This window comes from Perna viridis, chromosome 1, assembly GCF_037379345.1.
Source record: "Perna viridis isolate PV_CMFRI_1.1 ecotype Kerala chromosome 1, ASM3737934v1, whole genome shotgun sequence".
NCBI lineage: Eukaryota > Metazoa > Mollusca > Bivalvia > Mytilida > Mytilidae > Perna > Perna viridis.
The window spans coordinates 47,401,951-47,426,997 of record NC_142445.1 but is presented as its reverse complement, the minus strand read 5'-3'; the positions used below and the strand labels follow the sequence as shown (position 1 = coordinate 47,426,997).

The 25,047-nt window shown below is 31.9% G+C and overlaps 2 protein-coding genes across 6 annotated transcripts in view; one reads left to right on the top strand and one right to left on the bottom strand.

The window, feature by feature from the left end:
• Nucleotides 1-400: 400 nt before the first annotated feature.
• LOC148629067 (uncharacterized) lies at nt 401-24,966 on the bottom strand. 5 transcript variants are annotated; one of them, XM_088543329.1, is made up of 14 exons: nt 21,599-21,678; nt 17,806-17,855; nt 17,261-17,377; nt 16,393-16,536; nt 15,716-15,776; nt 13,451-14,003; nt 12,527-12,655; nt 11,405-11,897; nt 10,335-10,455; nt 10,057-10,149; nt 8,870-9,011; nt 6,848-6,895; nt 3,485-3,507; nt 401-2,502 (listed from the first exon to the last, which is right to left on the bottom strand). In XM_088543329.1, exons 2-14 carry the CDS (start codon nt 17,810-17,812, stop codon nt 2,484-2,486), a joined length of 1,950 nt encoding a protein of 649 aa, XP_088399455.1. In that variant the 5' UTR covers nt 17,813-17,855; nt 21,599-21,678; the 3' UTR covers nt 401-2,483. The 5 variants fall into 5 exon arrangements, with proteins under 5 accessions (XP_088399455.1, XP_088399445.1, XP_088399427.1 ...); XM_088543319.1 differs by lacking the exons at nt 3,485-3,507; nt 21,599-21,678 and adding an exon at nt 24,854-24,966; XM_088543301.1 differs by lacking the exon at nt 3,485-3,507.
• Nucleotides 24,913-25,047, top strand: part of LOC148629066 (3'-5' exoribonuclease HELZ2-like) — a 39,514-nt gene continuing 39,379 nt past the window's right edge. Inside the window, exon 1 of the mRNA XM_088543288.1 lies at nt 24,913-25,021. The gene's annotated coding sequence lies outside the window, so the exon portion shown is untranslated. The remainder of the gene's footprint in view (nt 25,022-25,047) is intronic.

Here is a 25,047-nt window from a genome sequence, read left to right as displayed (position 1 = left end):
AATTTCCTTATAGCAAATTTATTTCTAAACATTTTTAAGGCCAAAAAGAGTCCCTCAAATCTTCATTTGGTTTTAAAACTAGTTCTTAATTTTTTTGCAGGAATGATAGAATATTATTAAGCTGAATAAGTGCCTGAAATATATTTACTGATTTCAAAAGAGATATTAATTGATATAAAAGGAATTATACATGGATTATGTTCTGCATATTCGTTCAGAAACAGCAGGGAAGTGCCTGGCATAAACCAGTGGCATAAGGTACTTTGGTCCTGGAGAATCAAAACCTAAATAGTGCAACAGTAAAATACAGCTCTGTAAAGGCAGAATCTGCAGAACAATCCCATTCCTGATATCATATATCAAGGTAGCAGATGGCCATAAAAAATAACAAGAAATGAAATGGAAGATACTGTTTATAGATTTGTTACTGATCTGATTAGCATAGATAATACTATCATACTGATAACAAAATAATTTCCAAACTGAAAAATTAATTTCAGGAAACACATTTGTATCATTTTATAATTGGTGACAGTCCTTCCAGGAGTATAAAGAGTAACTAATAGATTTCAGAGAACCTGAGTTACAAATCTGAATAACTAATAGATTTCAGTGAATCTGAGTTACAAATCTACTGGAAGATCTTATTTCCAATTTTGACAAGTATAAAATAATCTTTACAAGGTATTCTGATTACTGATAAATAAACAGGGACATACATGTATAACACAACAGATACATGTACAACTCTTCAGCAGTCTGGCATACATCTAAAATTTGAACCTTGTATATATGCAAAACGAAAAAAAATGGTAAGAATTTTTTTTTCAGCTGCAAGTTTTCATATGATAACACATATTTACAAAAGTTCAAATAAATTCAAATGATTTATATGCATATAAGTTTATTTTTAGAATTAAAGTACCAAGAACTTTTTTATTCAGGGTTTAAAACACATTTTTGTACAAATTATTAAGTGTTTTCTTTAAGTTCGTTAACTAATCATAATTGCTAGCAGTTAGTACACTTTAATAACTGATAATCCTTCCCCAAAAAACTAATTTGAATTTAACAACATACATTTATAATAAACTGATAGTTGCCTATTAATTTGTTTATGCTTCTGGTCATCAATATTTATTTTATTCATTTAAATAATAATGATTCTGAATATACCAATGTAACAAAAAATTATCCAGACAGTTATTGCCAATACAAAAAGATTAGTTGGAAATGTTGCAAACCATGTAAAATTTATTTAATATAACAATAATTTCTGCTTATTTGAAGTAAAAATTAAAAAAAAATTAAAATTATATTGCCACTAACAGTTGTTATATACTGCCACCATAATAGAAATTACATCCACTACATCAAGTGGATAAAACAAACAAAAACTGTCCTTTGATAATATTATAAAACTATGACAAAACTGATTTTTCTATTATTTGAGAACTTTCATTTGTTTTGTTTTTTTCTTCAATTCAGACTATAACTTAGAAAATAACAGTTGACAGAGAATATAGATTTGTATACACACCAATTCCTGTTTCTTCAAAGCAATATTTTAAAAGTAAAAATACTCACAAAATACAACATCATCCACTCAGTTAATGATCATAATAAGAATAAAGACTTTACAAATGCCAACACTTAGTTTGTCTTGAATTTGTTGATATCATTTATATAATTTTCAAATAAATTCAACAAAATCATATCGAGGTTCTCAATAATCCTTATTTGATATTTGAAGAAGAAAAAAACAGAATATATAAAAAAAAAAAAACGATTTATTTTTACTCAAATAGAAAGCAATACATGTCATTGTTGTTTTAGAAGATGAATCTGTACTCCTAATAGTTTCTTGTTAATTTTGAGAGTTCAATACATATTTCATAGATCAAAATCAGATTCATATTAAAATTATGAGAAAAACAAAGTTATATGAACTCTGTTTATGCTGATAAAATCATAACTTTTGGTTTGCTTAGCTGAACCCTGTCCCTAATAAATAAATATAGAAAAATAAAATCACAAAGAAAAAACAAATTTATCAATAAAAACAACAGCTCAAACAAAAGCTTTGACAATTATTATATATTACAACTATAACAATGACATACACATCCCCAATAGAAGAGTTAACCTGGATTTAAAAAATAATTCATTTTTATGTTTCATGAATTTCACATTTCATTAAATCTGAAGTAGCAAACCAATTTACAAAATGGTTAAAAGAGATTTTGTTTGGCCAGGTTTGAAATATGATGACAAAGGAGGAGAAATGAACACATGGACACTAAACCTGTTGTATCTCAAAAATTACGTTAACTTAAAAAGATTAAAATTACGGTTAAAATAGTTATTAAATTATAATTTCCTCTTAGTACATTTGATGACTTCTTCATCCCTGCTTATAGGTTTTTGTCTTCTTATTGGAGACCATTTGGACTGCACTTTCTGTGGTAGTTGAGGTGTATGTACTACCCGAGGTCTACCAGCCTAAAAAGATGACATTTTACATATATAAATCACTATATCTAGAATGTATTATCATGTATTTAAAGCATAAAAATACCTACAGCCTATCAACTTAAATAAAAGCATTAGTGACAATACGAAAATAAAAGATGTTTTTGTAGCATTCAAGTTTTATACTTTGTAACTATCAACAGAAAGTATATCACGAACTATCAATAGAAAAATTTAATGGAAGGTGCTTTTAATCATTCAAAAAGAATCACTACATAATACAATTACTAAATTAAGGTGGCTTGATCATTTAAGAAGCCTGAATTAAATTTTTTGATATATATATGTTGAACAATTTTTTACCATTATTCCAAAAATGAAAAGAAAATAGGGGGACTCCTTTTCTCATAAATGGTGGCATTAAGTGGAGAAAATATCTTCTGCAGCTTGCATATAGTAACATTCAAAATTTTCCCCGCTAATGAGGCCCATTTTTGCCTTAAAAAATGCCCAAAAATGAACACATAGATTAGTATTAATGAAAATCAAAGAAATTACTTTTTCTTATAAACTTATACATTTTACAGACATAAATTTGAAATATTCATATATATAAAAAAAAATGGTAGTCACCAAGCTATTTACAGAGATTTACAGAAAATTATCACTTTTTTCTAAATTTGAATATTTGGTCATAAAAAAATGATGGATTGCAATTAAAATTCAAATAAGATTATTTTACTAAGTATCTATTCAATTACTAATTTGGCCAAAAGAATCAATAGCACCTGAAATTGAGCCATATTTTTTTTATATTTGATCTGTAAACGTAGATCATATAAAGTTATTCTGTAGACCTTCCAGATTATTGAGAAAATGATAATAGTGAGTATATGCCGTCAGCTCATAGACCATGCAATTTTTAATTACCAGTAAATCCTTTATACCAATAAAAATGATGTAGCTATAATATACACACAAGAATAAGCAATTAGCAGTGATGCTTGTTTACCTGTTTTTGATGTTTCCATCAATCTATAAAATTAACAAACAAAATACGGATAACATTTTATAATTTTACATACCTGGATAGTTATCAACTATTGAATCTAATCTTGCCATTAAATTAATGAAAATGTTATTCAATAGTGCAGCAAAGTTGATTAAATTATTGAATATTAAGGTATATAAATTGAATTGCTTAAAAATCATACATAAAAAATCAAGGTATTTTAAGCCTAAGGGCTGTTCCAGTAAAACATACATGGGATGGGGGAAAGGCACTTGAAAATTGGGGTAACCTCCCATAGAAGCGATATTTTTCCACTCCTACCCACCCATAGAGGTAAAAACCCAAGTTTTATAGGCACCAACAGAAGCAAATTAAAATTTATAAATATTCTTTAACAGCATTCCCATGGTGATACATTATTTTTTTATATTATTCAGCTGCAAGTGATACATTTCATACAGATAATAGCATGATTTCATGAATGCTTCATTTCATTTATACATATTCTGTAGTTTTGCCTATCACTTGCATATTGCACATATTCATGTATAGACTAGCGCTTTTACTGCTTGTGTTCATTTATCTGTATATTAAAATTCATATATATTCTTTAACAGTATTCTCATGGTGATTCTTTAATTTTTTATATATTTCACCTGCATGTGACATACATGTATTTCATACAGATAATAGCAAGACATTGCATGATTTCATGAATGCTTCATTCTATTTAGACATCAGTGTTCTAGCTAGGATTTGAAAATAGAGGGCGCGCAGGGAAGAGGACACTTTAACACGTAGCATGTTTTTTCAACCAAAAAGGAACAGAAATATCTTTATTCATTTTTTTTTTGCTTTTCTTGTATGTATGTATTCTTATTAAATAATACAAGAATGATGTGTAGACAAAAATTAACATTACTTTTGTAGAATTTAAAGCAGTATACTATCACACCATACAGGAGATTAAGGGCAAGTGATTCTCAACATTTATGTTATACTATGAGGCAAAATGTTGCACGAAATGCAACAAATATTCAATATTGCTCCAATTCAATTTCAAAATCATATTATTGTCTCTAATTAACGCAATTATAACTTTTGAAAAATTACCTGTACTGTTGACGATATTGGAAATTTTAAAAAGAATTGAACTGACACAGATAACTGACATATTGAATAAACAAACATATGCAACATGCAATTGTTTACACCCATGGTTCTACATACCATAGACCTGTCAACTTGAAAATATTTTTAAAATTAATTTTACAAAAGAAAATAATTATTAACCAATGATTGGCTGTCCATGAAATGGTGATAGGTCCAATCGGGATCCAATTTCTACTTGTAAATGATCGTCATCCGACAACCCTGATCAGCTGAATGATCATTAATAATTACCCAAGATATACCTGAGGGTTAATTACTACAGGATATGGTAAATGAAGGTGACACTTCTTAACTGGCTTGGTTTAATTTATTAACAAAAGTGTAATCTTCAGATAATTATAAATAGGCACTAAGGAGGTAATATGGCATAGGGCGGGGCACTGCGTCCTCTATTTTGCCTAGCTAAGACACTGATTAGAAAATATTTATATTCGCTGTTTTGCCTATTTCTTGCATGTTGCATATATTCATGTATAGACTTATGCTTTTACCTTTTGTGCATTCACATATCTGTACATTAAAATCATTTCATATATTAACATTCATTTTTATGCACACATATCCTCTTTTCAATGCATAGCTAAATCTTGATTTTTGTCTTGTCTAAGAGCAAACTCGAAGAAGGCCAGAATATAGGGATTACCCTTCTGGTATTCGCAATTGTGAGAGTATTTGTCCATAGCAAATTTTTAACAACCACTTTATATCACAGATCAATGATATTTGGTATATTTAAGAGAAATAGAAGATAATGCAGAAGTTTTATTGATCCACACTGTACAACAGTGACTGTATATGAAACTGGTGTATTACCATTAACTATTTTGTATCTCATCTAACCAGTTGAAATTTCTGTGTGTATCCATATGATTTGCCTTGATAGTTGTGTGAAGTTTCCTAAAATCCATTTGTTTTATCGAGGATCGATGATTTCAAGAAAACTTCTCTTCTTGTATACCTAGCACTTTCAGCTGGAAATCTGCTGTATTTAAGCATCACTCAACTTTGCATGCACTCTGTGCAGGTGAGGAACAAGAGAGTAATATTGATGTTGATCAATATGGAAAATTCTGCTCAATTGCACACTGGGGACTATCTTGTTTAAGGGTATGGAAATTTTGTCCATTGTTGTAGACTCTCTGACAATTTCTAAGATGAAGAACGGAAAGTAAAGGCCCTGTCCTTTGATAATTTAGTGTTTTTGTCACCTACACATTCACTCCATAGCCCATACCCGTTCATTTTGAAGTTTTGGAACGGGTTATTCTTGATATCAATATGCAGTGACTACATAGTGATTTAACAACTGTTCAAATTCAGTTTCAAAAGAAGTTTAATTGTAGAAGAGCTGCTTTGATGATAATCTAGACACACTGAATAGATATAAGAAGATGTAATATGAGTGCCAATGAGACAACTCTCCATCCAAGTCACAATTTATTTAAAGTATAAACCATAATAACAAGTCTAAGTACGATCTTCAACACGGAGCCTTGGATCATACCGAAAAGTAAGCTACAAAGGGCCCAAAAATTACTAGTGTAAAACTATCCAAACCGGAAAACCAACGGTCTAATCTACATAAAAATCAAGAGACGAGGAACACTTATGAACCACATCAACAAACAACGGAAGTTGACATCTTTTCTTTTGCGTCTCGGGTCGCACCATTGCTCTGAAGCAAAACCCCAAGAATACCGGAAGAATAATGTCAAAACAAACACGGGGCGATTTCCGGGCGGAACACCTGTAAAAATGGCGCAAACTTCCGGCAACATAAGCACATAACTCAACTATACTATAGGTTTATACAATGATAGGATTCATTTTGGACCATTTCGAGAAAGTAAAAAACAACTTTCAACAGAATGATCCTTCATTTTCCCAACAACGACTCACAGAAGCGAATTTCCGAGCCCAGTGCCATGCCATAGATGCATTTTCCACCAACCCACAACCAAGTATATATTTTTTTTTTTAAATGCCATCCCCGGGTCCCATGTATGTTTTACTGGAACAGCCCTAAGGTAAGGTTTAAAAAAAAAATCTGAAGGATTTGAGGAAAATCTCAGTGTGAATTTTTTATGAAACCAAAACCTTATTTTGTAGAAACAACTAAATTTTATTTCAGCCCTGTTACATGAACCCAGTGTTAAATCATGTTCATTAAACCTAAAATATTACACTTACTTTAATAGAACTGGGTGAATTATCAATTGCTTCAGATAAACTGGAAATCTAAAAAAACAAAAGTATTTTATGACAATAACAGTTTTTGATTAATGGTATGAAAGAAATACCTAAAACCATTTGGCCCACCTCTGTAGTTCTTTTATAAAGACTGAATACATGAATTATGGGATAAAAATTTCAGGTACATATGATGTTCTTGCTACATACCATGTTTCATAAAATTTGGTTCAATAGTTTCAGAAGAGTTGCACTGACAAGGTAATTTATGAGGACTTTTGGCAAATTTCTTACCTCAAAGGAGCATAACTTCGACAAATATAAAAAAAAACTGAAAGGAGGAGTTGTGCTGACAAACTTTATGATGGACAGACAGACAGATGGACAAGCCAAGAACAATATGTCTCCCCACCCAAGTGGGGCAGACATAACTGATGCGGGAGGGTCTTTTATCAGTCTAAAGTATTTTTTATATAGCCGAAGCCATAACCTTAAAGAAACTTGCTTTATTTATTCATCCATATAAGGCTATAAAAAATCACGTAGGTTATAAGGCATTGCAACATCCCTAAAACGCCTGTGTCTCCAATCATTAGTTCGCAGAATAAATTTTTTTAAAATCTAGAATTTGTTCGTGCTGGTTCGGAAAACAGTTTCATTTTTATAAAATCTGCATGCTTGACGGTAACAAAATGCTTCAGCAGATGCAGTTATTTAACACAGGATTAAGCATGGCCACTAACAGAGATGATTTTACCAGGTCAACAAACAAAGCAAGTAGAATTGGAAAAATCAGAAGTAAATATACAATAGAAAAAGAATCATAAAGGCAAATATCTAGATTTGAAATAGCGGAAATCTGTTAAAAAAACAGAAGAAAATCATGTCTGCACTAATATTATGCAAAACTGTTTCTCTAGGAAGATCTTGATTCCATGGAGTATCAAACACAACTTTCCCTCCACATGCAGGTTTTCTGAACTGTATAATACATATTTATCAGCTTGAGCAGTATATATCATGATATATTTCACAGAAAAGCATTGTCTATCTGTTTCTGACAAAAAAAAAATAAAAAAGCCACCCTCCCACTAATTTTTTTTTAAAGTGGCTTGCAAACCTTCACATTTTGTATGTATGGTCTTAATTGCCAGTGATTTTGTTCCTTCTGGTTACAGACCACCAATTCAACCAATGAGCATTTGGAACGTACGCAAAAATAGTCCTACGCAGAAATTACCCCTGTTCCTCATAGTGCTGTGAAAAAAGTTCTCATCTTATTTAAAAAATTTAAACAGTTTCTGAAAGGAAAAACATTTCTGTACATTTTATAGGTGCATTTTGCTTCTTGTGATGTGAAGCCTAATCTCCATAATGATTTTTAAATATACCCCTGTCTTGTGAAAACACTGGGATTTCCCATGCTATTTATAGACCCTTCACTTCCGGTGACCAGTACTGCACTGCAAGTCTGCTAACCCCACATGCCATTCTGAGGATTGTGAGCTGACATATGTAGAATCATGCTGATATATAGTCCTCTGCAGGTTAAAGTTAAGGTAAAGTCCATAGAAGCCATTGAATATTGTGAAATTAGCATAGAAGCCTATGGAAAGTGGAATTAGTGGTTTTTAGCCTTCTTTAAAAGCAGTCCTAACCCTTTATTTTTGGGAAATTTTTGCCAAATTTTCAACACATTGGGAAATGTAGTATGGGGGACAGAAACGTGTCATATGCCAATCTGAAACTGAAAACTGATACCAAATTCATAAATGTGTACTCCCAATACTCATTAGGTTAAGACTTTTCCCAGTTCTTTGTTACCTGGCCAAGAAATCAGTTCTCGAGGAACATTTCACTGGTTTCTTTACCTGGTTTTCAAATAAATTATGCCTGACAATTGGGAATTTTCCTTACTATGGGAAAAACATTTTTCAACATTTTGGGAAACAGCTGATATTCGGCTGCAATAAAAGAGTAGCAAAATCCCTGATTGCATGATTCTCACAAAGAAATACATACCCTGGCTACACTTTTTCTGGCTGATCCTATAGTGGGTCTATTGATACTGTTGTTGAAGACTGGAGAGTCTGATATACTACTGCATGAAGAAACCTGGCTACGTCTAGAGGATGAACTGCTTAGTCCCCTTCTGGTCAATGGACTGTAAGATATCAAACACAAAACTGAATATCATACCTATATTTCATACCTATACCTACATTTAGGCCTCTAGCTAATTGATAATGGTAAAGAAGAAGTGTTCTGCAGTTTTTTGTTTTTTTTTTGAAGTCATGGCAAAAAATATCACAGTGAGCCTGAAATGACAAGATTTCATGTTCTGTATTGAGCATATTCTGTTTACTGGCAAAGTCACAGTCCATTTTAATGTAACACTGTCATTGGATACTGCCTATATTTTCATCATCACGACAGTAGCTTCATAAAAAATATCAGACAGAAAGAACAGTGGAAACATCATGAAGTTGCCGACAAAAAATAACATCAACTTTTTTTGTCTTAACAGCTGTTTTAATAAAAACCTAGCAATCGTTTAGTGCATTATGTGAGTTATGATATGAATTATCTCCCCTTAATAGGAAAAAAATATAATTTCAATGCATCCTGAGATCATGTAATGAACATGGCATAAGGAGAAACAGCCTGATATACAGACAATAAAAATATGTATCCCAACCAACATGGCTGGTTATGCATAAAAAGATACAACAAAGAAAAGTTAAAACACTAAATCATTTTATTATCAAAAGGGGCAGTAAAAATGCCCAATTCTGTATTTAGAGGGCCCGTTTCAGTATTTACAAAACTATTTTTCAAAATAACTTTAGGAATTATTACCATGAAATGTGCTGCATTAAGTAATAACATTGGATCTTTTTCTTTATCAACATCACACAAGTTTTCAATGTTTCTATCTCATTGAAAAAATGCATCACTTCAATGAGTTGTATAATTATGATACTTGATTTAGTCCATATCAGACACAGTTAGTCCCATAAACATGGTGATATTATGAAGTATGTCAAATACATATCAAAACTAAAACTAAATGTATTATTAACATGTTCTGTGTGTGAACTTTCATTTGACTAAATGTGTATTTTATTACATCAAAGTTTTAAATGAAGATATTTACATTTTGTAAAAACTCAGAACTTAAGAGTAGTAGTTAATATTGCTGATCATACCTTCCAGGAATAGAACTAAAAGACCCTGATTTCTGTGGAGTTGGTAAAAATGATTTCCTTCTGGAAGACATTGGTGTACTAGTGGAACTAGAACTGAAGAAAATTCAACAATAATAATACTAAAATAAAATGAAACAAAACAAAAACAACTTCTTTAACTTTATAAAATAAATATAAAAACCAATCGCAGTGAAGTAAATTTTCATATGATTGCATAACCGTTTAAAAGGACATATTCTTTTTCAACTTCTGTTACTCATCTTTAAATAGGCACTGACCCTGAAGCATGTGGTGTTGTGAAGTTGTTAGCTAGAAGTGTAGGTTTGACTCTCTTGTCTTGTTTCACTGGTGTTGATATACATGTAGTACTACAGGGTCTGGATGTCTGTACTTTTGTATCTGTAAAAATAAACACTCATAGAGTTTTCCTATTAAGGTATAGAAAAGGGCTCAAAATAGTCTAGGTTCTCAGGCAACACCACATCTCTTACATCATTCCTGCATTGCATAATTCTGCACTCCAAAAAAAGAATCCAGATTTTTTTTCATATCTGGTCTAGAAAACAGTTTCCATTTTAAAAATTTGTCAATAGATCACAAGGGCATTCAACTGAGATTCAGATGCAATTATTTGACAATAAATAAACCATGGCACTAATATCCTGCCAAATTGTTTACTCAAGCAAGGTTTTGATGCCATGGAGTATCATTAAAAAATTTTCCTCCACATGCACATTTTCTGTACAGAACTGTTTGAACTATATAAAAAATATTAATCATAAAATATTTCACAAAAATTTTTTTATCTATTTGCCTCTGATAAAAAAAAGCCTCCCTTCTGCATCAATGCTTAAAAACTATAGCTTGGGAGTTGGGAATCCAGATATGTTATTTTTTTAAACAGGTTGTTAAATGACCATATATTACAATTTTACTGTTCCTAAGATCATTACTTTAATTTATTAAATTTAATATACCTATATAGAAAACCTAAACTTCTCATTCAACTGAATAAAAAGCATATAGTACTGGTATTTAAAATGCTCATCTGACATGATTTTCTTTTCAAGAAAGAAAAATTACTATGTGCAAAACAAACAAAAAAATTTTGTACAAAAAATAATTTTTAAGAATAAATTTTTTGGTTAAAACTTAATATTCAAATTTAACAAATTGATTATATTCTTTTTAATAATTTAAAAAGCTAACTACATGTATTTGGTCATCAAAATTATAGGTCCATAAAAATTAACACATGTCCTGTTCAGTGTAATATATTCATGCAGGAAGTAAATGATACTTGATAATGACAAATCATATCATAGCTAAGCAAGGCAGTAAAACAAACCATTCTTTTTGTTGACAGAAACATTCAGATTTTCCATGGGTTTGACAGCTTTTAAAGGGCCTTTCTCTGTAGCAGTAGATGGTTTGTGTAAACGTTTTTGTAAATCTCCTGGTTTCATCAGTGACAGTTTGGTGATTGGTCCTTTCAGTCCTGGAACTCCAGTTTTCTTTACGTCATTTCCTTGCTTAGCTTTTAATCTAGGTGAACTTCTTCTTGTTGACTCTCCAGATTTTCTTCTTTCAGTATTCTTTGTAACTGTGGATCCATTTATTTTAGGTGGTGCTCTGTTAGGTGTACTGGCATTGATAGCTGTTTTAATGCCTGTCTTTGGCCCTAATAACCTACTTGTTTTAACTGAGGTCTTCTTGCTTTCAGTGGTGGATGTATTCAAAGAACAATTCAGAGAAGAATTAGATGATCTATTCAAATGATTTCCTGGCATTACAAGTTTAGACTTTTTTGCAATCCCTGTCTTCCCAACATTCTGCATTTTCTACACAAAAAAAAGGAATTCCTGAAGCTTGCATCAATAATAGTTTTTATGAGTAAGTGTTTGGTATTTTTAGGTTGTTGTTTTGATGTATGTGAAAAAATTTGTTCTATGAACATAAAGTATTCTAACTTTAGGTTGGTGGCATTTGATATCCAACTATGATTTTTACTACTCACTACTATTGTCATGATTATTTTTTAAATTGAAGTCAAATAAAGGACAAGCTTTTTTTTTTTGTCTTGTTAAACACCAAAACATATCATCTTGTAGTTTTAATTTCATTAGCACATTATAAATGTTAATTTACAATCTTATTTGGAAAAGTACCTAATAACATAGAATACATTACTGCTGGTTACCTCATGGTATAAACGATATGTCTTCTAATTCTTAGATATTAGTTGTTGTCTGCTTTTGTCAATTATATGAACAGTGTTTGTCTTTCAATTGATGAAAAGCCATTCCAGTTATTAAATACTGACAAGATTTGATGGAGCAAACAAATAAAACGGAAATAGGCGAAACTGGAAATATACAGTAATAAGAGAAACATAACTTTCAGATAAGGAAGGCAGAATTCTGTTATAAAATGGAAGAAAACCATGTCTGTAAATACAGGTATTACTTACTGTCTGTTTTATATTAGAAGGCTGGGGTTGTACATCACTACAGTCAGATGTAACACTACATTTTGTATCTGACTCCCCATCACATGACCTACTATCTTTCCCTTCAAGACTTTCACAGCTGCTTCCATACTGTAAACAGATTAAATACATTTAAAATTTTCAAATGAACTTCAATGCTAAAATGTCAAAGGTTATCTGTTCAAATGTACACTATCTAGTCAAAAGGTTTGCATGATTCAATCCAAACTAGAATTAGGCATTTTATTTTCCAAAGAAGATTAATCAACACTGCATTTCCACACATTACAAGTAGGTTTTACTTTAATTGCTACATGTAGGTAAAATACTTTGTTAGCGGTAGACATTTTTGTTTATTAGCCAAAGTTGCTAATCATTAGCCATATTGAAACTGAATAAGCCATATAAAAAAGGAAAGAATTGTTTTTAAGTATACTTGCTGTATACAAAAAAAAAGTCATTTTAATCAAATACTTTCAGAGATTATTATAAGCATTCTATGTATGTAGCATTAATTGTGTTTAATGTATGATTAAGCAAGAGAAAACTCTAATGCCTAAATATATTATTTATATCAACAAAACAGTGAATAGTGATATAGATGATCAACTTGTGTAAAAAGAAATTAGAACAAAACGGAATTTATTTCACAATGTTTGAAAATTTTCACTCCCAATACTGGAAACTATTTTACTTTCAAATTTCTTTTGCCACTGTGGTGACCGGTATGCAGTTTTTATTATTACCAGGTCATTTTCTTTAGCATTTGGCAATCATTTAGCACTAACATTGAAATGTAAGAAAAAAATTTAAAAAACCATGACTGCCACATTTTTTTAACTTGAAAACAAAATAAAATGCAACCATGGAATTTAGGAGAAAAGAGAAATAATGTCTAGGCCTTACCTTCAATGATGGCTGAACTAATTTTGATGCCTGTAGCTTAGAGGGTGGTTTTAGTCTGGTTCCAGTAGTTTTATTATTCAATCTATTGTTTTCAATTCTTTTATTCACTAACTCTTGATTAAGTTTATCACTATAATTAGCACCATTTACATTAGATTCCTTGTTATCACAGGGTAGTTTCTTTTTAGAATCATCTATCACAGGTAAAATCTTTCTTACATCTTCAGGTAAAAGTTCCAAGGGACTCTGACACTTCGTAAAGGTACCTGAACGGTTGTGGCGTCTTGTGTATGGAGTTGTCTGCTCATCAGCTGAAGAACTATTTTTAGGTTTAACAGTAGGTGAGGAATCTTCACCTGAGCTTGTTTTTGAATTTTTAATTCTATAAGCCACATAGTTTGCCTCCTTCACCATATTAGCAAATTGTTCTGCATTGAGTGGACTCAGTGGAGGAATCTCTTCATCTTGTATAGCAGTTCTTTTTAATTGTTCAGTAAAACAAACTGGACCAAAAAACACTTCATCATCATCTTCTTTTGAAACTTCTTCAGCCCTGGAATTTTAAATACATATTCATTACCATCAACCTCAATTTTAATTTCTAAATTTTTCACTATTTTGCTCCACTCTGACTCCACTACATGTATGTCTCCACAAAAGTAAAATTAAGATAAAATTGCATTATTTAAATAATTCTATTTTTTTCCTGTAACTGAAATATCATTAAACTTTATAAGAATTACTTAATATACAAAAATGTAGTTTGAGATGTAGGCAGAAATAAAACTACAAACATATCTGAAATGGTGACTCAGTTATGTTAGCTGGAGGCACTGTACCTCCATCCACATAATCTTCACTGAGAAGGGCAGCTGGTAGATAGTGGGGAAATTAAGATTTGTGTTGACAGAAGTGTATAACATGAATATACACTACATTCACAGTGAATTAATTCTGATATGAGTGAAACACTGTGTTACACTGACAATTTGAGAATTTTATATCCAATAAACACACTACAGTTTTTGTCGTCATTATTGTTTTAAACAGTTTAAGTAATAATATCAATGAAGGATGAATTGAATTACAAGGCTGTGTCACCATTTTAAGGTTTTTCAAGATTATGAATAAAATTACTTTATCGGAAAAAGTAAAGAATTCGTAGTAAAGTATTTTTACATAGTTATCTTCCCTTTCCAATGGTTATCTGCAAAGGAAATTTAAAATGCTCATTCTGAGGTTTCTGCATGTTAGATTTAGTTAGAAATTTTTCTGTGCTTATCTTTAGATTAAAGGGAAAGACCACCTTTGCATTAAGATAGGCTCTTATGATAAATCATACCCACGTAAACAAAAATAAATAACTATATAAACTTTATTGCAAAATGCGCTTTTATAAAATGCTCAAGGCTATGCAAAGTTTGAAATCCTTGAAATATAAGAGTATAGCCATCTTGCAGAATTCTCCTATCTGAAGGAAGATCATAGTCAGACTTTATTGATTTTTACCGATAGTTTCTGATTGGCTCGTGACGTCACTAAGTCAGTTTTGTACTGATGCAAGTACTGCAAATGATATGTAAACAAAGAATATTCCGCAAATATTTCTACGATCCTTTTTATCTAATCAAAAAAACACGATGACTTGTCAAGCTTACGATTGCATGAATGATAACGAGAAATGTTCTACAAATTTTTTTACCAGCAACAGGAACATTACACGGAAGTAGTCATAAAATTTTCCTTACAAATACTAGTCATCTGGCTGCAAATCCTGTTGTTAGTCAATGATGTCTGATATTTGCTTACATGTTGTGCCTCAATCTCTTCTTCTATCTATTTTGGGTTGAAATTATAGGAGAAAAGCCCCAAATTTGCTATTTTTGGGACATCATAATCAATTACCTATTTACTTTTACTTTACAAACCGACTTCGTGACATCACAGTTCAACTGATCATGGTGGTGCCCATAGGTGTGGGAAATTCAAATTTCCTATTTATAAATCTCGATTAATTAATTAAGAAAAGAAAATTATTTTGTTTCAATTTAATTTTCATGAATATTTAACAGATTAGTTTCGATATTCATGACTTGCACAATAACATGGTCTTCTCCTTTAAGTATAAAATTTGGCTAGATTGACTGGACTATCTGTAGGTATATAGCAATAGCAATAACTGGACAGTCAGTTTACCTGTTATCAAAGACCACTGACAATTAGCCAAACAAAAGGTTTCTTAGGATTCTAAGAAATATATTTTACCTTATTCCTGGGGATACTGCAATATCAAAATCAAATATTTCATCGTCAATCAGCCTCAGACCTGCAAAAACATTTTTTTGTAAAACAATTTTTAAAACCTTATTATTTTCTTGTATATGAGTATACGTGTAACATTGTAAGTTTTCATGATAAACATTTCATCCCTGCAAATATCTGAAGTTGCAATAGTGATATGTGATCATATGGGCTATCCATCAGGAGCTCATAAGAGTGCAAATTAGTTGGATGATACATGGTGCATTAAATTCATTTTTTTATTATTCTGAACATCTATGGCTTTTATGGTATCACCACCAAACCCTATGACTAATAATATGGTTCAACAAGCTAACCTTAAGTAGATAACTATCTAAGTATAGAGTAAGTAGATCAAGTGATTAAAAAACACCCTGACATTTAAAATTTTTGACGAGAAAAGGGGCCATAACTTCTGAACAGAAAATGTAATACTTGAAATGATTGACCTTGACCTCCATTCCAAGGCCAAAAGAATTATAGTATCATGTCAAAATTTGAACAGATTTGCTTGTGTGGTTCTTAGTTATCGTTTGGATAAGCCTGGATCTGGTTAAATGTTATTTAAACTTATTGGCAGTTTTAGGTTAATGGTGATAAACAGACTCTAAAAACTACAACAAAACAAGTAGGGTTAATACCTGGACTCGCACATTTCTTAGCACTGCTCTGTAAAGTTTGCTCAGTAACATCACATAAAATTCTGCTTTGAATATCACCTGAACTCTTCAATGTAAGACTCAGTCTCCTTTCTGCATCAGCACTTCGTTCTATTTCTATTGAATCTAAAAACACAGAAACAATGTAAACATGAACACTTCTTTCTAAAAAAAATAATTCATATATGACCAAAAATACCATTTAATTATATCAATAATTGAATGAAACAAAAAGAATCCATTAATATGGAGTAGGCATTGCCCATAAGTCTTGTGCATAATTTGGTTTCATTTTAAGCCATAGTCAGCACAGATCATGGAATATTCGTATTTCTTTGAAACAATTATTATTATTAAAGTATATAATGTGTATTGAACCCTAAATGCATACGTATATTTATCATTTTAATATTGTTTGTCTTAAAAATTGAGTTTGAGACAAAAGTAAAAGGGATGACAGTGATTGTAATATAATGCTCTCATAAATTAACATACATTTAGTACATACTGCTGTTTTAGTCATATTTTTAGACGTTCATGACATTGTTTTAGTTTATGAAATAATTTTTGGTGAATCTAATTGTTACTTTGCATTCTTTTTGCAACAAATCACTTCTGGACTACGTTGCCATACAGCTCTCCACTTTTGGCTCCGCTTTGCAACATCTTGAGCTGCGATTTCTTTTAAAAGTTTAATTCACATTTACATGTATGCAGAAACCAATACAAAATCAATAAATTTTCTGTGGCAGATCCAGAAATCCCAAAGAGGGGGATGCTCCAGTTATTTCAGGTTTTTCGATAAAATCACCTAAACTTTGCAAGCATAAGGGGGCCCTATGATTCTTACCTGTCAGAGGAATAGCATTTTCTTTGTCCTCTTCTTCTTCTTCTAATGACAAGGGTGATAAAGTCAATGATGCAGATGTAGGCTCTGATAAATCAACAAGAATTCCAATTGGACAATCTAAAATACATTTTATAATGAAAAAATAAATATATCAGGGTATTAAAAAATACATAACTGCTAATATTCTTTATTGAAGTAATATAATCAAAAACCAGATTCATGTTAATAAATTAAGATGTTGACAGGTTTTTACCTAAAACAGGTTAGATAGGTCATGCCATATAACTTGTACAGTAACTGTTGTGAATGAGCAAGAGTACTCAAGTTTTGCTGAATCTTATTTCTGTAGACAATAAGTTTTGAACTACTTAAAGAAAAGATAAATTTAACTTATATTTCACAATATTCATTATGGTAACCATGGTAACTGCAAAATCATGTGAACGTAAGATTGCTGTCAAAATTTCTAATTACATGTATACAGCAGTGATCATGACTTTTTGCGAAAAAAATTAAAACCAGTTGTTTAAACTAAATTTACTAACCATCCATAATGTAATTTCAACATCAAACAATATCTTACTTCTTGACCCAGCTGAAAAAAAAAAGACATTTTAAGCTGCCTTGAGCCAATTACATAAGATGCAACATGTCACAGATTGGGAGCAAACCCTCAATTTAGTTATTATACACGAATAACGGTGAGTGTCCCTCTATCGAGGGATCTTTCCCTGTGTTAAGGGTGTTTACTAAGTATTAGCAAAATTCAAACTGATGGATAGATTTAATAACGAATAAGTATCCAGTTTTATGCTTAACACTTTGACTGCCAGAGTTTTCTCTAAGAGAGTGCCAGACATATTTTCAAAAATGTTTTCTGAGCTTTTATTCTATGACGTTTCGTTGCAATGACTGTATGATGTTACAATGCTGCCTCCGATAAGAGGCGTCAAGAGGATGGAATGATACCAAGCACTTGTTTCCAATTACCATTTTTTTTAAATTGCTTTTCCATTGATGAAAAGTCTGAAAATATTGACAAGACAGCTAAGCTAAACATTAAAAAAACAATTACAAAATGTGAACATAAATGAACAAAATGCAAACGACACTGTCGAGAGGAAAGAAATAAAATAAATGAAAAAAAAGAAGCTATCTCACTTTACCTACATTTGTTGTAGGCTCTTAACTTATATTGTACATGTAATACAGATATTTTTTTTTTTTGGAAAAAAAAACATAAGAAGGGCAGTGAGTACTATTAGACAAAAATGATTTCATGGAAAATACTATTCACCCAATACAGGTAAAAATAATATTTTATTTAGTTTTCATCCAATTGTCTTTCCATTCAATGAAAGGTTTAGGAGGAGTTTCACCAATAAGCTTCAAAATATATGAACACTTTTATTGAAAGATCTCCCTTTTACAGGCATGCGTGGTCATAATTTTACTGCATCGTACATACATTCACATGTAATGCAGTATAGGAGGACTAATGCAAACAAAACATTGAAAGACTGACATGATACAAGCATGGTGAATCCTACCTATCACACCATCCATATATATATATATATATTTATTGTTTTTAACTAACAAATTATGAAAGCTTTTGACAGATTTTAAAATTAACATTATCTTACGATTGATTTAATTTCCGATCCATTTAATACACGGACAAAGACAATACCGATTGTGCCTTTTTTTCAAGGGAGCACTTCACCTTTTTGTTTTTGCCAAGAGTGTGTTTGTTCGGATAGAGGCAGTTAAGTTTGACAAAAATGAATGTACAATGGTTAAAAAACTTATCATTTCTATTTACATCACTTTATATGTGTCATTTTTTCAGAATATAGAATTTACATTGTTAATCTTATCAACTTACGCACAGTAAATTATGATCTGTGTATGGAAATTTACATTGGCCACTCTTTTTTAATTAAAAAAATTCAAGATAAAAAAAGTGACCAATATCCACCTCCATATGTGTATTCATTGGTATTATTTTTTATTTCATTCTATCATTTTTAACCACCACTGAACAAGATTAAAACCACCTTGTCCATCTGTCATTCCCTCTGATTATCTCAGCTCCCAATGGATGGGTTATTTCAAATTTCGGTGTGGCTTTATAAAGATGGGGCATAAATTGTAAGTGATTTTGGTTGATCTCCGATATCAGCTTCCTCTACGAGTTTTGCATGCCTAGACCAAACAACACCAGCAGCTTCTTTTGGGATGCAGGGAATAGTACCAGACAGGTGGCTTTCCGTTCCGTAGAAAAAGTGATAATAGAAAAATAGGACAAAAATCAAACATTTATTTCTAACATCTGATATAAATCAAATAACGGCTCAATTACAATCTTAAAAGACAAAGAATTAATTGGGAAAAGGTTCATGTTAGCAAAGGCTCAAATATTTAAATGAATGCATTCACACTGTTTATTGAATTCATGTAACTTTAGGTCCACCAGTCATCCAGCCAAGTAAATTAAAAAAAATATATAATTGATTGATAAAATGACTGGTGAACTACCAAAACTTTCCTTTATGGATCCTCCCATTTTGCCTCTCAGTCACATTTTGTTGTAACAAAGGCCTTGCTTCTGTGACGCCAAGAAAACAACAAGTTTTTGATGGAGCCGATGCATGGGCCCTCTGGCATTGAAAGGAGTACTACTTTGGGCCAATGATCAGCCCTATGGCACTGAACTTGTTAAATAAGTCTATTGTTATCTGATTGGTTTTACTGACCATCAAAAGAGACTGGTACATGTTAATGCCAATTATCCAGTGACCTTCCAATCAATGTAACAATAAAAAATATGTGCACTGAGGCAGAATATAATTGACCTGACCTTTACATCAACCTTTGTCATAACATCAGTCAAACAATTGAATTTAATCTTTGTTAGATCCAGAGGAAACTGGACATGTATACACATGTAAAGAAAAAATCTTTTTAGCCATGATTGAGTTGTGCTGAAAGTACTTAATTACAATATCAATCTACTCAGTTTTTATTTATATAAATCTTATACTAAAAATTTAGGCAGTGGTTCCTCGTCCATGTATTCTTGGACGGGGAGCCTCTTCAGGCTAATTGTCCACACATTCAGTTTGCATAAAAAAACATAAGGAATCGTGGCGGAAACACCTGTTTCGTTACAAACTTATCTGCAAATATACGATTATTAATGTCATTGCGAACTGTGTTCACATTTAATACACTGTACAATTTTCTCTTTGTGTTCTATACTAGTTTGACTGTATATTTGAAAATGGACTGGTTTTACATTGTATGTTGGTCAGACAAGTCACAAAACTTATGATGACTGGTGCCGAAGTCGATGCATCGTCTTTTAAATTACCAGATGTTTAATAAAAAAATTATTAATCTTGGCCGAAAATATAAATATCCCATGTGTTAAAAACCGAATGAAATGTTCTTAAAATTTTAGTTTCTACACAGAAGGACCAGTGTGAATGGATATGTTTCATACCTGCTGTCTGGAATGGCAGCATTACATGTATGATTTAAAAACATTGTGCTAGACTGAATCATGTGCCAAAACAATCTTTCTGGATGTGCAAACTTTGTTTAAAATAATCTTTAAAGTTTGTTGAATGTGTATTTTGTAATAATTCTGAATTAATTTTTATCATCATTTGTTACGTCAGTTATGTCAGGATACCATGTGTTATTGACGCAAACCAGATATGTGGAGGATTAGCCTGTAGAGGCTCCCCCTCCATGAATGCGTGGACAAGCTGCCACTGCCAAAAAATTACTTAAAAGTATAGTCTCCCAATACAGGTAGTGCATGTAATATGATTTTAGGCTTTGCTAAGATGAGAGATGGGGCTATTTGTACTCAAAGTTACATTTATTTATTGATAATGCAAAGTTCTGTGACCCACATGAATGTGTGGGACTTCCTATAATATGTGATGTGCGTCTGTGTTCCTATCCTGTGTACCTAACGTAAGTGTACATTGTGTAGGTCACTCAGTGAAAGGAAAAGAATCAAGATTTCAATCCTGCATGTGTTTAATGTACGTTTACTAACACGCCCATTGTTTAACAGTAGGAGAGGATCTGTTATATCAACTTTGTTGACACATACATTAAGCTGTATTGTACAAGTTTCCGTATACAAGTGACAGTGTCAAAGACAAAGATCTGAAGATAGTTGTGGGACTGGGAGGGTCCAGAATTCGTCACAGACTCACATGGTCCATCTAAAATCTTTAATTAAGAAACACAACAAAATGGGGTATTCCTATTTATCTTTTTCATTAAAAACTTCAGTTGTGGATTACATACACTTACAAGTTTATCTTTGTTACATGTGACATACGACCAATTCTAAATTTGTAAATTAAATTTCGTTCCAAAATGAAACAATGATTTTGATTGGCTATTGCAAAGTAAGGCTTATAACCAACAAAATGTCTGAAAAAAAAAGCTAAATACCGTGTTCGTTAAATATTCAATATTTATGCATGCTTGCTTACCGATGGCATATTTTCCCGTTTGTCAGAGTGGCGGTCCCAGGGGAGGATTCTTTTGTGGGTTTTGTGATCTTTAGTTGTATAAACTGTGTTACATGCGCAAATATTGGGCAATTTGGGCAAGTTCAGTTTAGTTCAGATAGTTTCCTCCGTCTTCGGAGCACTCCGGCACTCCAACTGGATTAAAAAATTGCTTTGCACACTTAAAACCTTCATTGCATATTATATTTGCGTCCAATCAGGGAGTATATATTAGAGGGATAATAAAAATGATGACTAAATGAACTGTACCCATGTCTTGAGAAAGAAATATCAAAATTTTTATTCTCCTAAACTATACATTAGTAAGCTGTAAATCATTGTGTCTTTCTGTTTATTAAACCATATAAATTTACTACCAATTAAAAGATTAAAGAAACAGTTAGAAGTTGACCAGTATCATTATTTTTTTCCTGTGACAATTAGTGATAATTAATATACATTTATAAGTAATTATTTATTATTACTGGTAAATTTTGACATTTTTGTTTTGAGAACACACCCTTCCTCAGTATTTTCATCACAACTTAGTCTTAATCAATTTACCAATTTTGTAACTTATATAACATATCTAACATCTGAATAATTTCTCAACACACAGTATGCATGTGTCAAATCTTATAGGCTTACTGTTTAACCAGTACAAAGACCGGGGAGTTACAATTATTTTTACACATTATATAGACTTTGTTGTAGGAGTGACCTGTCAAAGTCCCTGGTCCAAGTTTAAAGGGTGTATATTTCGGTTTAGTCACAATAAAACAAATCGTTTGGCACATAAAAGTTTTAAAAGATGTTCACATCATCATTGTGTTATAAGAAAAGTTTATGGGATATATATAGGCATTTCACACAGTAGCATAAAAGTCATTTCGCATTAGCATAACTGTAGTTTAAATGTCATTTCACACAAAAAGGTAAAAAGTTAAAAGCTTGTATTTACTGCACGGAGTTAAAATGTTACAAAGTTGGCATGTAGTTAAAATGTTCTTTTTAAGCACACATGTTCATTTTCGATTTCACGCACAGTATATGTACACATCGCATGCCTGTTTATATATATACGAGGAGGAATGACCCGGCCAGCGAAAGCTATATTTTAATATCGCCTAGCTGGCCGAGTGGTCTAGGTCGCTGGACTTTATTCCGACGGTGTTGCCGTAGTTGTCACAGCGGTACGAGTACGAGTCCCGCGGATTGAACGACCAAGAATTTGCATCGCAAATTTGACAGCTCTAACATCGTTGGGAATTTTTCAGACCTTTCTATACGTTTACATATCTTCCCTGTATCAATTTGATCCGATGGAGCAGTGTAGCGAATAGAATCGTCACATTCTGAGACGTTGTATCTATATATATATATATATATATATAATATTTTGAGTAATAGTGTTCATTTTAGCACATATATGTAGAGCATGATGGCAATGCGCTTTTTATGGAGTTCATAACAGAGTCTTGGAAGCGCTTTCTATAACCACAAGGGTTTCGAGATCTAAGCTGGGTAGACTTCTTACATTTCTTGCGGTGCTATAGCATAGCTTTAGCCTATCGGGGTATCTAGACATTTGTCAATTTGTCAATAATGTCAATCTGATTAAAATACACGATCTGACATGTGCCTGATCCAGCTTTTTGTAGGCAGCGTAATTAATGATTTAATTTTAATTTTTAGATTTCTCGATATCATATATATATAGCCTACTGTATCATGAATATCCGTGTAATTTACAAACTGCATAGGCAGACCCAAAGGTAATAAATGCTTGAAAAGTTTGGTTCATAAGTTCAAAATACTGAAAAGGAGGGGAGCCACTCGGCCGGGATTCCTCAGAAAAAGAGGGTGCTAGGACATTATTTGCCATTATTTAGGTAAGTTTTACAAATGAAAACGACAAATTTGCTATTAAAAAGGGTATGCACCCACCTTGCATCCCATCTGGTTCCGCCACTGGTTGGGCTGCTTATTTGATAGTGGGAGCAAGCCCCTGTGGTGGAAGCAACCCCAATTAATAGCTGTCACGGCTTGTGCATGGTTCTTGTCAATCATCAAACTAAGTTTTCCTAAATGATTTACCACGAAAAAGTTTTTAGGCCTACATGCTTTGATTTTATTCACTAAGCGACGCGTTTCATTGTATAGGAGAGTTCACCAATCTCATAAGAGATGTCATATTTCTCTAATTTGCATATCCCTAAGTGTTAAATTGGTTGGCAAATAAACAACTAAATAAACAATAGACAAATCCATGATTACAATCCCAATTTTCAAAACTTCATAACTTTGTTATTTCATATATAATTTTGGTTCTGTAAAATGATTCATTTAGCTAATGTAATTTATATTTTGTATGCGAATTTATAACTCTTACTAATTATCTTTAAAAATGAAAAAGTGAAAAAGTTATGATGATTTAAAGTTGACAACCATGCCACCCATTTTTTTTTTTTTTTTTTTGCCAACCAAAACCAAATCACAGGTTTACAAGTGATGACATCACGAAGAACTCTACGTTTAATGAATGAATATGATATATTGTCATGTTTCCGGTTTCAGATCTCACTACAAAATTTATCCATATTTTACTGCATATCTTAGTTTATTTTGTACCCTGTATCAAAACAGTAATTAATTTGATGCCATATATTTTTTCAGTAAAATCTACCTCATACATGTACTGCCTGCAACGTTAACGAAAATTTGAAAATGAAAGTAGGCTTGATGTGTCACTTTATTTGTTGTTCAAAGTTAATATACTCAGAGGTAATTGTTCTGAATACAAGCCAGGGTGCAGCTAGTCGATGTATCGAGGTTACAGACCACCAATTCAACCAATGAGCATTTGGAACGTACGCAAAAATAGTCCTACGCAGAAATTACCCCTGTTCCTCTTAGTGCTGTGAAAAAAGTTCTCATCTTATTTTAAAAATTTAAAGAGTTTCTGAAAGGAAAAACATTTCTGTACATTTTATAGGTGCATTTTGCTTCTTGTGATGTGAAGCCTAATCTCCATAATGATTTTTAAATATACCCCTATCTTGTGAAAACACTGGGATTTCCCATGCTATTTATAGACCCTTCACTTCCGGTGACCAGTACTGCACTGCAAGTCTGCTAACCCCACATGCCATTCTGAGGATTGTGAGCTGACATATGTAGAATCATGCTGATATATAGTCATCTGCAGGTTAAAGTTAAGGTAAAGTCCCGAGAAGCCATTGAATA

Bases quoted from the DNA above. Each gene is read 5' to 3' on its own strand.
- LOC148629067 (XM_088543319.1), bottom strand. The intron at 10,150-10,334 runs GTCAGTGCCTAT...AATTTTCTTCAG, and splicing joins ACAACACCACATGCTTCAGG to TTCTAGTTCCACTAGTACAC. The intron at 2,503-6,847 runs GTAAGTGTAATA...TCATCTTTTTAG, and splicing joins ATTCACCCAGTTCTATTAAA to GCTGGTAGACCTCGGGTAGT.